The following is a 14645-nucleotide window of genomic DNA, read 5'->3' as shown; positions in this document are numbered from 1 at the left end:
ATTAATTCTAGGAACATTAAGATTTGACAACTATCAAAGCTAATAAAGTTTTCAAGGTGTGACAGATTCTATATAAACTGGTTTATCTCTAGCCTGCTTTTCAGGAGACTGTTAGGTAATTAACAAAAAAAAAAATTACACTTGAATAAAGAGAGTACCAACCCACTTCCAATGAAACCTAATGTGTAATTCTCATTCTCTTCACCGGCTCCAGAATCTTCCCTGTGTTTCTGTAAACCTTACAGGCTCCTTGTAAGATCATTTATATTTATATGAAATATCAGAAATAAATGAACCCCAGTAATATTATAGTTAAAGGATCACATTCCCTGCTGGTTCAAGCAGGTGACATGTTCAAAAGAAGCTTTCTACTGCAGCTGTTTCCAGAGCACATGTTGTCAGAAAGTCTAGAAAACCATTTCATAGGGTCAAGGAAAGTTTCACTGTGATAGACTAACTAGCACACACTGACCTGAAGAAGAAACAAAGGAACAGTAGCTGACTTGTGCTCTAGGAATAAGTATCTTTTCCCAAATTGTAACTATTGTAATACACTTGTAAGCCAGAACAATTAATATATTCAATGTAAATTACCTTCACACAAATGTCTATAAAGCTCTTCTGCAGCTTCTGTGTGACCAAATGTTTTGCTCTGAGGGGTTTCTTGAGGTTTAGCAGTTTTATTGTCTCCAGTAAGTACAGAGAAGCAGCTCTGGAGAAGCTGCAATAGCAGTGTTTGAGCAAAGATGCATTCTTCCCTTGGGCTGTAAGAAAGCATAAAACAAACAGAAGCAAAAACTAGAAAAGAAGCTCTTTTGCACCAAACAGATAATGCTATGAAAGTCACTATCTCAGATGGATAAAAAGCACTGAGTAGAGAGCACATAGTCAAAAAAAGTATAGCTACCAGCTAAATTAATCTACATCTCAAGCTTCTACATAACATTCTAGTTAAAAACATATATGGCAGCAGTGGGAAAATGTTATTTATGTAAATGATGTAGTTTAGGAAGAAGAAACTGCTGCAGCTAAACTAAGCATACTTTATTTATACATACACACACAGATTAGTGCTTCACCACACAGCAAGGAAATTACTTACTTTTGGTGAAGTTTATTGTAAAAATTCCAGAACAGCTGCAAATCAAGGCCTGTGAAATCTAAAAATGACTTGTATTTTAATCCACTCTCCTTCTGTTGAACCTTAAAAAGGCAAAGAAAATGCAGAATTGGAAAATTAACTCTATACAGAACACGTTTATAAAAAGTCAATCCCCAAGCACTGGGCTTAAAGCAGCCTAGTTTCCTATAAATTTACAGCTAACATGCATTCCAGAATAAGTTCTTCCATTGATAGTCCAGCGTCCAAATGTGACAGTTCATGCTGAAACCTTCTCCTTCACAGAGCTACTACTAAGGACTCTCCTCTTCCCAAACGTCTAGTCTTCCACCCCTGTCCTCCACCACGAAAAGACTTTACAACCTCTACCTCTCCACCTAATTTGATTGAAAGTAAGTAATAGCCAAAAGGAGACTGCCCGTGGTTCAGCATCGAAGTTGAAAAGGCACAGATGCATGCACTGCACGAACAAAACATGGTTTTAACATGTATCCTCAGAAGCTGGGTACATCACGCTGACATACATCAGCACACACCAGCCATATCTCTTAACTGCATACATCTCACCGTAGATATTTACAGAATTATTTCAGATAAAAAGAGGACACGTTTTAGCAACTTTTCTAGCTACCTCTCTCGGCACTTTTCCCCATGCTTGCTTCAGAAATAGCTACATTACCTAATAGACAGTGGAGCATCCTTCTGTTGCATGTACTTCACCCAGCATTGTAACCTGATGCTGAAAAATGGTGCTTAACTCTCTCCTAGACCCAAAGTGAGCAGATTCCTAGTCAACTTCAGTAAACATACACAGAACGCTACTTTTCAGAAACCATTCTTTTCTCCACAGCATGGTTTTAACAGTTACTAGTACCTAGTAGCAAGACTTTTCTTTATCCATTCACAAATACTGTTAGCATAGCCTTATTACTTTTAGCATGGTAAATACACACTTAAACAGAACTAAGAAGTAAAAATACCAGGTCCTGTGCCAGCTGCTGGATGAAATGAAGTGTCTTCAGGAGAAGAGTTGTGCCACAAACGGTATCGTCATCAGTTTTCCTGCACTGCAAGCAGTTCATGCTCCTATTGGGCTGGTCTCGCATAGGCCGAAGATAGCCAAGAACATTCAGGCCTTGAACTCCGAGCCGTTCTGCTGTGTCTTGTCTTGTGCACAAGAACTTTATCATCAGGTACTAGAAGGATACAAACACAGCACAAGATTTGGTTTTGAAAGTTGGTGCAAACTTGGATTTTAAGAGACAGGAATGCACATATGTGAGGAGACTGCAGGTGGGGGCAGGGGGCAAGCCTTATTCCCCGTCAGCCACCCCCAGAAGTTTAAAATACTGAGCCTGAGATTCTGGCTAAGCTTGAACTCTCCCCATGTCCAAAAAAGTCACATTCTGTGACCTCCACAAGCATCCGCAAAGTTAGTTAATTCATTATCAGTTCCATTCATTCCCCGTACTCTATTTCTTGGCTCTACAGTTACAGCATTTTTGCAGGTTAAAAAATTATTAGCTGCATTTAAAAGCAAGCAGAAGATCAATATGTAATATTTAAAAGATACTTTTATGCAATCTGTCCACAGTGAGGTACAAAAAGCAAAGCTGAAGGGAACAGCAAGTTCTGCCATCCAAATGTAGTTAGTAACTCTGCACGCTCGTAACTCTTAGGGACTAAGGGTTACACAGACAACAGCAGAATGCCTTAGCAAGCAGTGACGGTTTTAGAAATATTCCCAGTTGACTTACAACTGTGCCACCACTTCTGCTAATTTCCACAGTACAAAAAACAGGCTAGGGAGCTACGCAACAGCTGACTCCAGAAACAAGATAAATGCAGGATGTGGAAGGCAAAGTTTCCTTCTCAAGCACTACAAATCAAAACCCATATTCTGCCACTCTTGAAACAGGAAGTCCCACATTCCTCAAGGAAATCAACCTAACTGATGGAACTGCTCAGTAATTGTTCATACCTTAAAACAAGGGCTGAAGAACCTGGCTCTGAAAGAATAAATGTTATAACTATGCAGTAGTTAATTCGTCTAGATATTAGAATAGAGCAACAATCATGGCATCCTTTTCAGAAATATTTCCTCATGATAAAACCAGTAGTCTGCTCATTATCACGTAATTTTGCGTTAAATTTGATCCTGAAGCACCATTTAACTACAGCTATATGCAGAGAAAAAGAATAAAACTCAGAGGACAAAAGTTCAATCATTCATTTAACTAGAAACCCACTGATTTTTACCTCGACCCAGAAGAGCCCTCCTTGCATGGAAAAGAGTTATGTTTATGTCAGCTGGCATTACAACAAAGCACAGAGATGAGCCTCCGCTCACTGTGAATGGGCCAACGGATTTTCATGGTTTCTTACTTGGGAAATTCTGCATTGCTGCATTTTGACATCAACTTCATCCCATTCTTCTTCCACTTCAAACCAGCCAACAGGATCATCATCTCCCAAATCATCACATGAACAACTGCTTCTATGTATAAAAGAATGTAACAAACTTTGTGAAGAAAAAGTTTAAAGAAACTGCAAAGCTGTTGATATGCTACCAAAATATTTTTACCGTGGTATGGCTATAAAGATGAGAGAGAGACAACAGAAACTTTCAACATACCCAAACTCTAGCACATGCAAGGTAAGAAATTTAAGGAAACCTTTTTAGTCATGGTCCCTAACCTCCCCTCACTCTTAAGCAACAGTTTTGAAAAAGTAATTTAATAAAGGCTAATTAACATATGATCTTCCTATAAATAGTTTCTGTTATCAGCACCTCAAGTAGAAAGTTTGTTATATCCCTTTTTAAACAGTTCTTTAAATCAAGAGGCTAAAAACAACAGCTATATACCTATTTCCTCAAACACATCAAATTGAGGCTCATGAAAATCAAACAAGTAACAATTAAATGATGCATCATTTTTAAGTCATTTGTAACCATTCTCAGTAGTTCAAGTGGCATTGCAAAAAGATCTAATAACACATTTATTTTCCATGTATTCATTACAAAAAGTCCACCTATACCTGTTTTTTAAAAATTGTTTGAATTCCCGCAGCTTCCATTTGTCATAGCTTTCAAACCTTCTGAAGTGTTCCTCTGCGTGGAACTTTTCCGAAGCACTGTTATAAGCAAACACCAGCCCACACTGGGCCCCAATGGCACCTCTTCGGACCTAAAAGAACAAATCCAGAGCAATGTATTAAAAAACTGGCAATAAAAGAAGGTGTTGCTTTCACAGGAAAAAAAGTTATGGAAAGCAACTAAGTACTGGCAAAACCGATCTCTGGAATTGTACCATTTACCTAGAGGAAAATTAAACACAGAGAAAAGTTATGAAAACTTTTGTAACTTACTGAACCAGGATCATGTACATGGTTAATATTTGCTACATTTACATTAACTACACTTCCACATATTAATTCTCATTCTAGTTTTGTATACTTTTTTAATTAAAAAAAGAAACTAAAATCATTACCACTACACTGCAAAACACCTTAGGTACCTCTCCAGCTCCAATTAGAATCTACTTGCCAGAAGTCCATCCATGTTTAATTCTCTTTGACATTTAAATATGCATCCTTATTCCAGGAATTAAACTACTGCTTTACCTTAAATAAATAAATAAATAAATAAATTCAGCTGCAGAAATCTCACTGAATTTTTGTCCCAGACATGACATTTAATCACAAGAGCTTGCTTTTAAACCAGATAAAATCACGCCAAGTGTTCAAATTACACTGATATCTCTAAAAAGAATTTCAGAGACCCAACATTTAATCTGAACTCACATGCTATAGATCTTGAAATCTACTATTCACAGAGTTGAAAAATTATTGTAAGGTATACAATCCTACAAATACATCCATACTCTTTAGAGAGAAACCATACACCTGAGGCTCACTGGCTTGAGTTTATTACAAGATATATACAAAGCAATAGAAAACACGTCTTTACTACATGCTTGTGGTACCCTGAAACAATTTAAGATCTCCATTTCCTTAAGTTCCCTGTGACTTACATAAAAGTAAAACCCCAAAATAACACTATTGCATGACTAATTTAATATTTCAGTTCACACAAAAAGAAAATTCTAACTCAACTCTACAATGAGGGAAAAGAGCAAGCCCTCTACTTGAAAAGCACAGAGGAACTACATACCTTTATTCTAATTTGTGTCACTTGAAATGAAGATTCAGTTCCAGTAGAAAGAATGATACTTGCTCTGGTCTTCCCAGTTTCAGTAAGAAAACCTAAGGCAGCAGTGGGAATGGAATGAGGTTGGAAGGACTGCTAGTGCAAGCTGTTTGAAAGAGAATACTAAGACTGGGGACTAAAGGGGGGAAACAAAAACACAATGCTCTTCTAGTGAAATGCTCATTAGGAAATGTTTCCAAATAAAAGAGTAAGAGACAAGTTAAAAGGCTGTATCATGTTAGTATACGCTCCCACAGAGCATACACAGGTCTCTCCAGCCAGTGTCTCTCTTGGGGCTACAGTATCTGCAGTGGTTTCAAGGGTGTGCCCCCATTAAACGTTATTAGTAACTCCCAAATATTACTTTGGCTTGTGGCTCTGTTCACCGATATAACTCACTGTTCCCCAAACTGTGATCCATAAAACAACAGAAGACAACACACAAAATAACTAAAGAATAAAATCAAAACACTACACACGAGCAAACAAAGGGGTAAAATAAGCATTTAGAATGTGCCTGATTTTCTATCACAATAGCTTTCATTTACCAATAGCACTGTGCAAGACAATACACAGTTTAAAAAAAAAAGATTAGGTGGTATTTCACTTAAAAAGGAGGTCAAGAAACACAAAACTCTTTCTTTAGGTTGCATCCAGTACATAAAAACATTGCATTAACAAAGACAGGCTTTAAAGGAGAATTAATAGTTATGTGCAGTCAGTGAAAATTTCAATGACTTCTACTGTATCTCCCCATCAATATTTGGGAAACTACCAGCGAATGGTTCATGACTTCAACCCACAAAATGTGCTCTAGTATTATTTGCTTTGTGACAGCTCATTGCTTACTTCCACGTAGAATATCAATAGTTCTCCCCAACATCCAATCTTTTTCTTTGTTTTGACAATAAACTGGCTCCTGAGAAAGCCATCTTTTTGTAAAACAGAATTTACATATTGGTTGGGGGGGGTAGGTGTTGGGTGGTTTTTTGTTTTGATCTTCCATATCATTAAACTACTGAGTAGCACCTAATATATATAAATATATATGCAACAGCACCATAGCCTTGTTAAACAGCCTTTGTGTTTGGCTGAATATTCCGGATTTTAAAGTCCAGGCTCTTACCATCCCCAGTCCATGGCTCTACAAGGAGGTTTTCAGGCCCTGATTTATCTTCTTTTCCCTTTACATCACATGCTTGCAAAGTTAGTCGCAATGGTTTTCCTAAGTAAGAAAATCAACAGGTTTATCAAATTCATAAACCAGAAAGCTTATTTCCCAGTTTGAAGTTCTTCACACAAAAAACAAATGAAAAAAATTACAATACTATGAGCTTTTTACACCACTGTCAGACAAAAAAGGAGGAAGAAACTGGAGTATAAGAGATATGGTAATCTAACACAGCTAAAGTTTTAGCTAGGGACAGAAGGTCTATGAAAATCCTGACAACTAACGTTCTCTCAATTGTTCGCACACACTTTGGAATTCACAATACATGAAGTACCACTCTTGTCTTGCAAAAAGCAGCAGCTACTCCGGGAAAAATGAAACAATTTTCCCAACTTTTGAAAGTAACTACCGATACAATAATTATAAAATAATTAATGTACTCTCTGGCACAAGCCAAGAAGTCCTGACAAAACATACTAAAAGGCAAACAAAGGGGAAAATTCTTCATGAGAGACTAATGAAAATCTCAGAAGTTGACATAGGAGAAAATACAGATTTATCAAGCAAGTACAGCCAATACAGAAAAATCTTGCGCCTTATGCTAGACCACGCACAGATCTACACTTACGACACACTCAGATTAATTTATAAAAGTGAAAATGAAGAACTGTAAATAGATGCTAATGACATTACATTTTAAACATGTCTTAAATTTGTGCACATGCAAATGTCTGCAAGAGAGACCACTTACTGAGGCTAAACATACAAAAATTTAAGTGTGTTATTGGAAGAATAAAAATAGTTGATGTCATCTGCCTTTTACACAATACAAACACTATCACCATCTTGATATAGGGGCCACTATCTACAGAGTTCATGTTTTCTCCCTCGAGATGATGCCACCTTGTTCAATTCTTAGATCACAGAAAGCTGATCTAATCACCAACTTTTAGGGCAGTTCAACTCCACAGGCTATCTTCTTGGAAACAGTTATTAATTTAGAAGTCTTGTATTTAAACCCCAGCAGAACAACAAGTAAAACAACTCAAAGCTGCATATTGTCTTAAATACGTACAGTAAAGGATCCAACAATTATTCATTTACCGTATTTATACAGCAGGTTCTGTCTGACTGTTGCCATGGAAGCAATAAGGGATGAAGCCTTGTACGGAGTGTCCAGATGATCAGTGATCGTGCAAAGGGAACTTACCACTTTAGCGACACTCCCCCTGGCTAAGGCAAAGGCCAAGAGTGTAAGTTCAACCTCTGGTGTAGTACAACAACTGGGGAGGGAAAAACACAGTGTGAAAAGAAAACTCAGGACACACTGTTTTTAAATAAAGACAAATAATGCTCACATGGAAAAATCTAATGTGTCTGTTTCTTAATGTGTTTGAATTTTTCAAGATACTAAAAAAAGAGCAAGTGAGTAAAAATGAGATAAATTTGCTCTACAAATTCTTCTAAACCATTTCCCATTGCATCAAAATATATCAACACAAACTCACCTTGTTATTCTTATAAGGAAGCTATCTACTTCTTCCAAAACATTTGGAGATAAGAAGCTTGAAAAATCTGTAGAGCCTGGTGTTAGGGATAGAGGTGGCATGTGTTGCAGTGCCTTCCTAGTAAAAGGGACGGAACGTAACATCAGAAAACCAGACAGAATCGGAGAAAACAGCCTTCTAAAATGAATTAGACATTTGAATCTTCATGCTTTTTGCGAGCAGGTCTCTACAGAGAGCTTCTGAGTGCAGAAAATCTATTTACACAAAGAATCTCTTCAAAAGGTAAAACCAGTATTGCATTCTAGGCAGGGAAAGTTCAACGACTGCTAGGTAATCTTGAATCTAGTCTCATAATCTCAGATTTAATGAGGCAAATAAATCAAGGTGTTTTGAATTAAATCTGTGACAGCATTAGAAATAGCTTAGTGTCCAAGCACTGCTTCATTTTAAATAGTTCTAGAATTCAGCAAGAGCCCATTAATAAAGGGAAAATTGCTTTTAAACTCTTTCAGAACAATTACAGAAACTAAGAGAGAAACTTGTTAGTTCAGATCAGAATCTTTGCTTGATTTCCAAAGATAATGTAATAACCCCTGAAAAGAGGAATTCTTAAACGGTTTCATCAAATGCATTCTATAAAGTATGGCTTTTTGCTTTATAATTCCAAACACTGAATTTGTAACCCCTGAAAGCACATTTTTAGTCAAGATTTCTCTGTTATAACTTTTTTAGGCTTTATTAGCTCAGTATCGTTTGTGTTACATTTCTAAAAAATACCTAAACTGTAGCAAAACTAAAGGCCCTCAGTTTTAGTAAAGGTTGCAACTATGAACCTACTTCCAACATAAGCATGTATAAAATTATCTAAGCTTTAAAGAGGTTTCACAGATGACACAAATTGAAAGATAGGCTTAATGGACTTTAGCCTACGGTATTCATTAACCTAACGACAGCAGTACTCAAGTGTGGTGGCATCATGCTAACTAAGCTCTATAAAAGTTGAAGTGGGTGTGTAGTGATTTTGTTTGGATTCCAGTCCTTCAAGTCATCAAGCAGAAGTGTTTGGCAGTCAAACAAGGAAACGTTACACAGAAAACGGCCAGTCACCACAAGCAGACATCTGCAGAGAGATGTTGCATATACCCGACTATATCCCCATGTAATGCATGAGATGGCATTACACAAGCAGAAATTTGCTGAAAATTAAGCTAAATTAAGCTCCATTCATAAGTGGAAGGTGTCCAATATTTATAAACAATAAAATTAATAACAAAAATAATTAATTTTAGGCTTCTCAAAATAATTACAAGTCAAAGGATAGGTAAAAAATGTATTTTTCAATGTCTGTTCAGTCATGGTTTAACAACTACATTAGACACAACAGCTAGGAGAATCGTACTTGTTCCAGTATGTGCAAATGGATAAAAGAGAAATATCAAGATTTAAACAGTGTGATTGCTGAAAAAATGTTTAAACACATTAATGGAGGGAGTAGAAACCAGTTACACAAGGGAGATTAGTTTACTAAAGCTGGAAGTACTAAAAAAAAAAAGAGAAAGGTCACACCCCATGGAAGTTTGGTACTTACTGAGTATTTTGTAAAATAGTGTGAACGAATGCTGGATTTGTTTCCATGGAAGCCGTCACCAGAGAGGTCAGCAGAGACCAGTACCAGATAGCCGAGGCATCACAGACAGAGACGCCCACCTTCTTAACTCTTTGATAACCAACGGCCCTGAGCCCATGGATTCTAGTGTCACATCCATCACTAAGGCAACGCTTGATGTTTATCTGTACGTCTGTCAAAACACAAAATAGAATTTTTTTCCCGTTTCTTCTGCTGGGTTAGGTCTAGAAGAATCCAGATATTAAAAGCAATAACGACTGCAAAACCTCTTAGAAAAACAGCAGCAGATATGTAACAGTACGCCCACATATAGACAACTATACACGTGTTTCTTCACCGTGCACCCTACGATTTGGAAAATTTTGCCTTTGAATGGCCTATGTGATCCATTACATATTGTACGGCTAGAAATAAGGACAAAAGTATTAAAAGACCCTCAAAGTGGAAAAGATATTATAGATTATTTCACCAGTACCTTTTTACCTACATAGGTAGGAAGTATCTTTGGAGTTGTAGTGGAGAAGACGGGGAAAAAGAGTAAAGCCTAAAAGCCAATTTTTAAGTTACATACAAATTTTCACATAAGTTCTTGACTGTTTTGCATAGCCAACATCGTCTTAGTTACTTTTGAGGAACAACATCCTTGCTGCCTGTTTCTGTGGCAGCGAAAGTTCAGTTTAGTGAAAAGCGCCTATTCGAACTGAAAGGACAAAATTTCTGAAGCTGCAGAAACCATCTTAGGAAGGAGCAGCTTTCCTCTGACTGATTCCAATATAGCACCCACAGATCTACCAGACTTAAAAATAACACTACTTAAAAATCCTTAGCATAAAACCTGCTTTACAAAAATCATCTGACCAGCTTCAGAGTTTTGCTACCAAAAAAAAAAAAATAGTTGCTCAGAAGCAGATTTTTTGCTAGATACCATTATCCAACATATGCTTTCACTCTGCAAGCAAAGATATTTTAAAATTGCCCAGTGCCTTCAAACTGAGAGGCTAAAACTGCATCTTTAGTCATTCTAGCTCTTCAACCCTTAGCCCAAGTTAGACAGATGCTACAAGAAAGACTCAGAAGACTGTCTTACAGGCTAGAAATTAAACTACAATTAGAATAATTTCTCTGACCCAAGGACGAGGTCCAAAGTTTCTGCTCTAATGACTGACATTTCAACACATCATTCTATGATCTACCCAACCTTTCACCTTCAAAAAAGCAGCAAAACAATATACCAATGGTATCTTTATTGACTCACACATCTGACTAATGTTAGCGTTTTCCAACAGTGTTACGTAGCCAGTGATATTGCTTGGAATGTGAACATCTCGGACCTCCTGAAGACTGCTGGCATTCCTCCCCACTGCCACTGTAACTTGCTGTGGCATGTAACTCTGGTCATTAGCTGCCACCGCAATGGACAGATGTCTCAAAACAACATCTGGTTTCATCTTTAAACTGCAAAGCAAAGAAGATAAAACAGTTCTTGCAAAGAGAAGGTAAGTCAAGCACTTCATTTTAGCTAATCTTCCCTCAGTTTCCACTTCTGAAATCGCAAATAAATCCACCGGAAATTATCTAATGCTTCACAGGCATTACCAACCCTGTATCATGGTGGACGAGTTAGAAAACTTGTAATTGACTTAAAGACAGTCACGCCTGATAGTGAGAACGTAGAATTTTCTATTGTTCAGCTTTTCAACTGAGAATTCATTCTTCGGGAATAAAGATGTAGTGTCAATAATGACCAAAATGATATTTTTTTTTTTTAAGTATACATTCTATACATACTACCAAAAAAACCACTAAACATTTCTGTTTCATGGAGCAGTAACTTTCTAGACAGTGGCAAAGCGCTTCTATTTAAGTCCTAACCACTGCATCTATAGTACAGTTTGGAAAGCTTAGCTACAAAACAAGCATATATGTCAGCATGGAAGATGCATGCATTTTACAGGTGAACACTTTTACTTCGTGATTAGGCCTTTACACTTTATGCAGAGATTAATGACTTCTGCTTTCAACTATACTCATCTGTCATTCATTAATTCCACAATTTTTTTCAGTTACACCCCACCGACTGTAAAACCTAAGGACTAACTACCCCAAAACTCAGCTGTATATCGCTGTGTCGCGCACCGTATCCAATGTGAGCGAGCACTCCCATCCGACTGCCAGAAGGATGTAGTTTCTCCATTTGTCATCTTGTCAATATCAGCAGAATTGGATGAGGTTTCTATGTGAGTATAGCACTTTGTGACAGACTTCAGTTTGTCCGACTCCTGATTACCATTCAAGTCACTGGGGTATTCTGCAAAGAAACGAAATCACTCGTAACATTCTTCTTTTGCTTGTTTTGAGAATTGTTATACCTTTATAATAACTATCTCATATAAATGAACTTGTTGGCACACAACACAGCTCCTGAAGAAGTGTTTCTGACAGAACCTAGAAGACAGGCAAGTTTCATTTCAAGTGAAACCACAATAATCTCAATCTACCACATGCAGTAGGAAAACACCTACTTTGCCTGGAGTTCAATATCATTTATCTCCTTCTTTCATTACTGGCCTCATCAGTGCTTTATTACTATTATGCCAAAATACAGACAGATGAGAGGAAAAAGTAAAATACGATGGACAAAACCTCAATTCAGCTATTCTAGGGAAGGGACAAAGCAGACTGCTTCCCCAAGTAACTTGATGCATTTCAATAAAAGTGCAGAGATCTGAAAATATCAAGTCAAGCCGTGAAGAAAAGGAGCCCTCCCTCTAGAGAGAGACCACCAGGACAGTCCCATCTGAAATACAATAAAAGATTCACTACCTCCACCCCAAAATAATAAATTATTTTTTGATACTGAACGGTCAACTTCAGAAAACATTCACCTTCACATGGAAACTAAGTGTCCAGCAACCACTAGAGATCTTTGACTGAATAGCGAATATCACAAATTAGTAATCATCGCTCTGAAGCAGGTCAGGAGAAAGATGGAAAACTTCTAAGTCCGTTACTCAGATTGTTAGGCTGTTAGGAGATCAATTTATATGCCTCAAAAAAACCCCACAGAAACATACAGATCAACTTCACAAAAAAAGTCATGTCTGTTAAAGATTAAAGAGAAAAGAAAGTTTTTTATTTCATCTTCAAGTTATGGTTACACTGCCATCCTGAAAAAAAAGAAAGATATTACATACCTCTCTCTTTTAGGAGAAGTCGATCTAAAGAATCCTTCAGTACAGAAGACCGCATAGTACAGATATTGTTGAAGTACTCCAAGACAGGGTAAGGGATGGCAGTACTAGAAATCCGATTCCGGTGCAAGAATCTCAGTATCATTGAAGCATGAAGACCAAGACGCTCTTTTGATTCGGAAAATATATCAATAAAACCTAGAAAGAGACATTATTTCTATCTTTGTTGCAACATCTGACTTGGTCAAGTCATCATTTCCCCCTCTGCATCTTATTAATAGGTAAATCCAAATTAAGCACAGGAGCCAATATTGGAACTACATTCCACCGCATGAAGTAGCTCAAGTTTGGAACCTTTACAGCAGGACTGTGAAAGGTGCAGGCAAATATTTTTGCCAGTTACTTGAAATACCTGAAGGTGTTCAAAACAATTACCAAAAATCTTAGTTCTTATGCTTATTTTGCTGTCCCCAAAGTTCCAAACTCTTGTCTTCAATATCTAGGTGAAACAGATGCTGCTTGACTAATGAGCTGATGTACTTGCATCACTCACCTTAAGCTATGCTAAGCATCTCACTTTGGCATTGTGGATTATTCCCAAAGAGGTGCCTAATGCTTTCCATCAACTTCATAAGAAATTCCAGCTCCCGAACAGTGGTACTCTGAATCACAGTGCATTTAGATGCATAGAATACTACCCCATAAGTACTCTCCTCTGCCTTAGCCAATTCTAACACTTCTTGTCTGATCCTCTAAGGCAAGTCCCCTTTAGCCACTTATCATCAAAAGCGTGGAAGGAAAGCCAGTAGCCGATACTTATCCCAGAAATCAAATTCTGGAAACTGACACTTTCCAAACTATATGCTATAAAACATGAATTCTGTTTTAGTAGGATTTCAAATGCTAAATAACAATATAATAATCATAATAACAATAAAGTGTATGACTCATCACCTGAAACAGACTCAGTGGAGGATTTATTCCTCCAGTTACCAAGTACAAGACTGCATTAGTTAGGCACTCACCAAAATTTTGCAAGGAACTGTTTTCTGTCTGTGAGCTAAACCAAACCAGGATGAGAAGCTCCCCAGTCACACCGGGAAGAAAATATTGGTTATTTATGAAAGCAAGTTAGCTGGATGTAATTACAGGAAATTTTTAATTTACAGCAACTTCACTTGTTTGATACTAGAGAAGCGAGAATGACTTGGACTATGGTTTTAGGAAGACTAGGACAAGAAACACTATTAAAGCAATTTATTGAAGCAGCACCCCTTATATAGGGCAGGACATGGGAAACCATTTATTTTGTCACCCTGTTCTCATACCTGGAACTAGTGAACAAGCTTGCAGTTGCCTGATTACATGGCTAAGCTCCCCTTGAAGATTAGCTCCACTAGAATTCTTGAGAGCCTCCAGCATATTCTCCACATCTACGGTGCCATCTCCTTCAGCATCAAATTGTGCAAAGGCCTGAAGAGGAACAAAAAAAGAAAATTTATTTCAGCATATTCACTTCAAGCAGAAATTCAAGGTATTTCGTAAAAACCTGTAGCAGTAAACATTGTAACACCATTAATAAAAATCCAAAAGAATCCATTTTCCCTAGTATTGAATTCATGACAACAGGAAACAGCCTGGCTGGAAATCTGCAGTCTTTAGCAAGCTTTAAGGCATTTGCACTGCCTTCCTACAAAAGTTCACTGTAGTTATGCTTAGGTGGAGCCAGCACATCATCTATACCCATCCACCGACACCTGGGACTATGAAGAAGGTGCTCACAGAACACCTAATAGCTCTTCCATTAAAGGGTGAGTT

At 37.4% G+C, this 14645-nt stretch overlaps 1 protein-coding gene across 1 annotated transcript in view; it reads right to left on the bottom strand.

The window, feature by feature from the left end:
• ZZEF1 (zinc finger ZZ-type and EF-hand domain containing 1) overlaps nt 1-14645 on the bottom strand; it is a 59029-nt gene that overhangs the window by 40185 nt on the left and 4199 nt on the right. The window contains exons 2-15 of the mRNA XM_059829075.1: nt 14156-14300; nt 12831-13025; nt 11773-11944; nt 10892-11091; nt 9598-9808; nt 8010-8126; nt 7606-7784; nt 6457-6555; nt 5295-5386; nt 4160-4308; nt 3506-3617; nt 2101-2316; nt 1103-1203; nt 595-764 (exon numbers count right to left, since the gene is read on the bottom strand). Of these exons, the coding sequence (XP_059685058.1) occupies nt 595-764; nt 1103-1203; nt 2101-2316; nt 3506-3617; nt 4160-4308; nt 5295-5386; nt 6457-6555; nt 7606-7784; nt 8010-8126; nt 9598-9808; nt 10892-11091; nt 11773-11944; nt 12831-13025; nt 14156-14300 (2158 nt within the window). The remainder of the gene's footprint in view (nt 1-594; nt 765-1102; nt 1204-2100; nt 2317-3505; nt 3618-4159; nt 4309-5294; nt 5387-6456; nt 6556-7605; nt 7785-8009; nt 8127-9597; nt 9809-10891; nt 11092-11772; nt 11945-12830; nt 13026-14155; nt 14301-14645) is intronic.

This window comes from Gavia stellata, chromosome 25, assembly GCF_030936135.1.
Source record: "Gavia stellata isolate bGavSte3 chromosome 25, bGavSte3.hap2, whole genome shotgun sequence".
In the NCBI taxonomy this organism is placed as follows: domain Eukaryota; kingdom Metazoa; phylum Chordata; class Aves; order Gaviiformes; family Gaviidae; genus Gavia; species Gavia stellata.
This window is presented reverse-complemented; position numbering and strand designations above follow the sequence as displayed.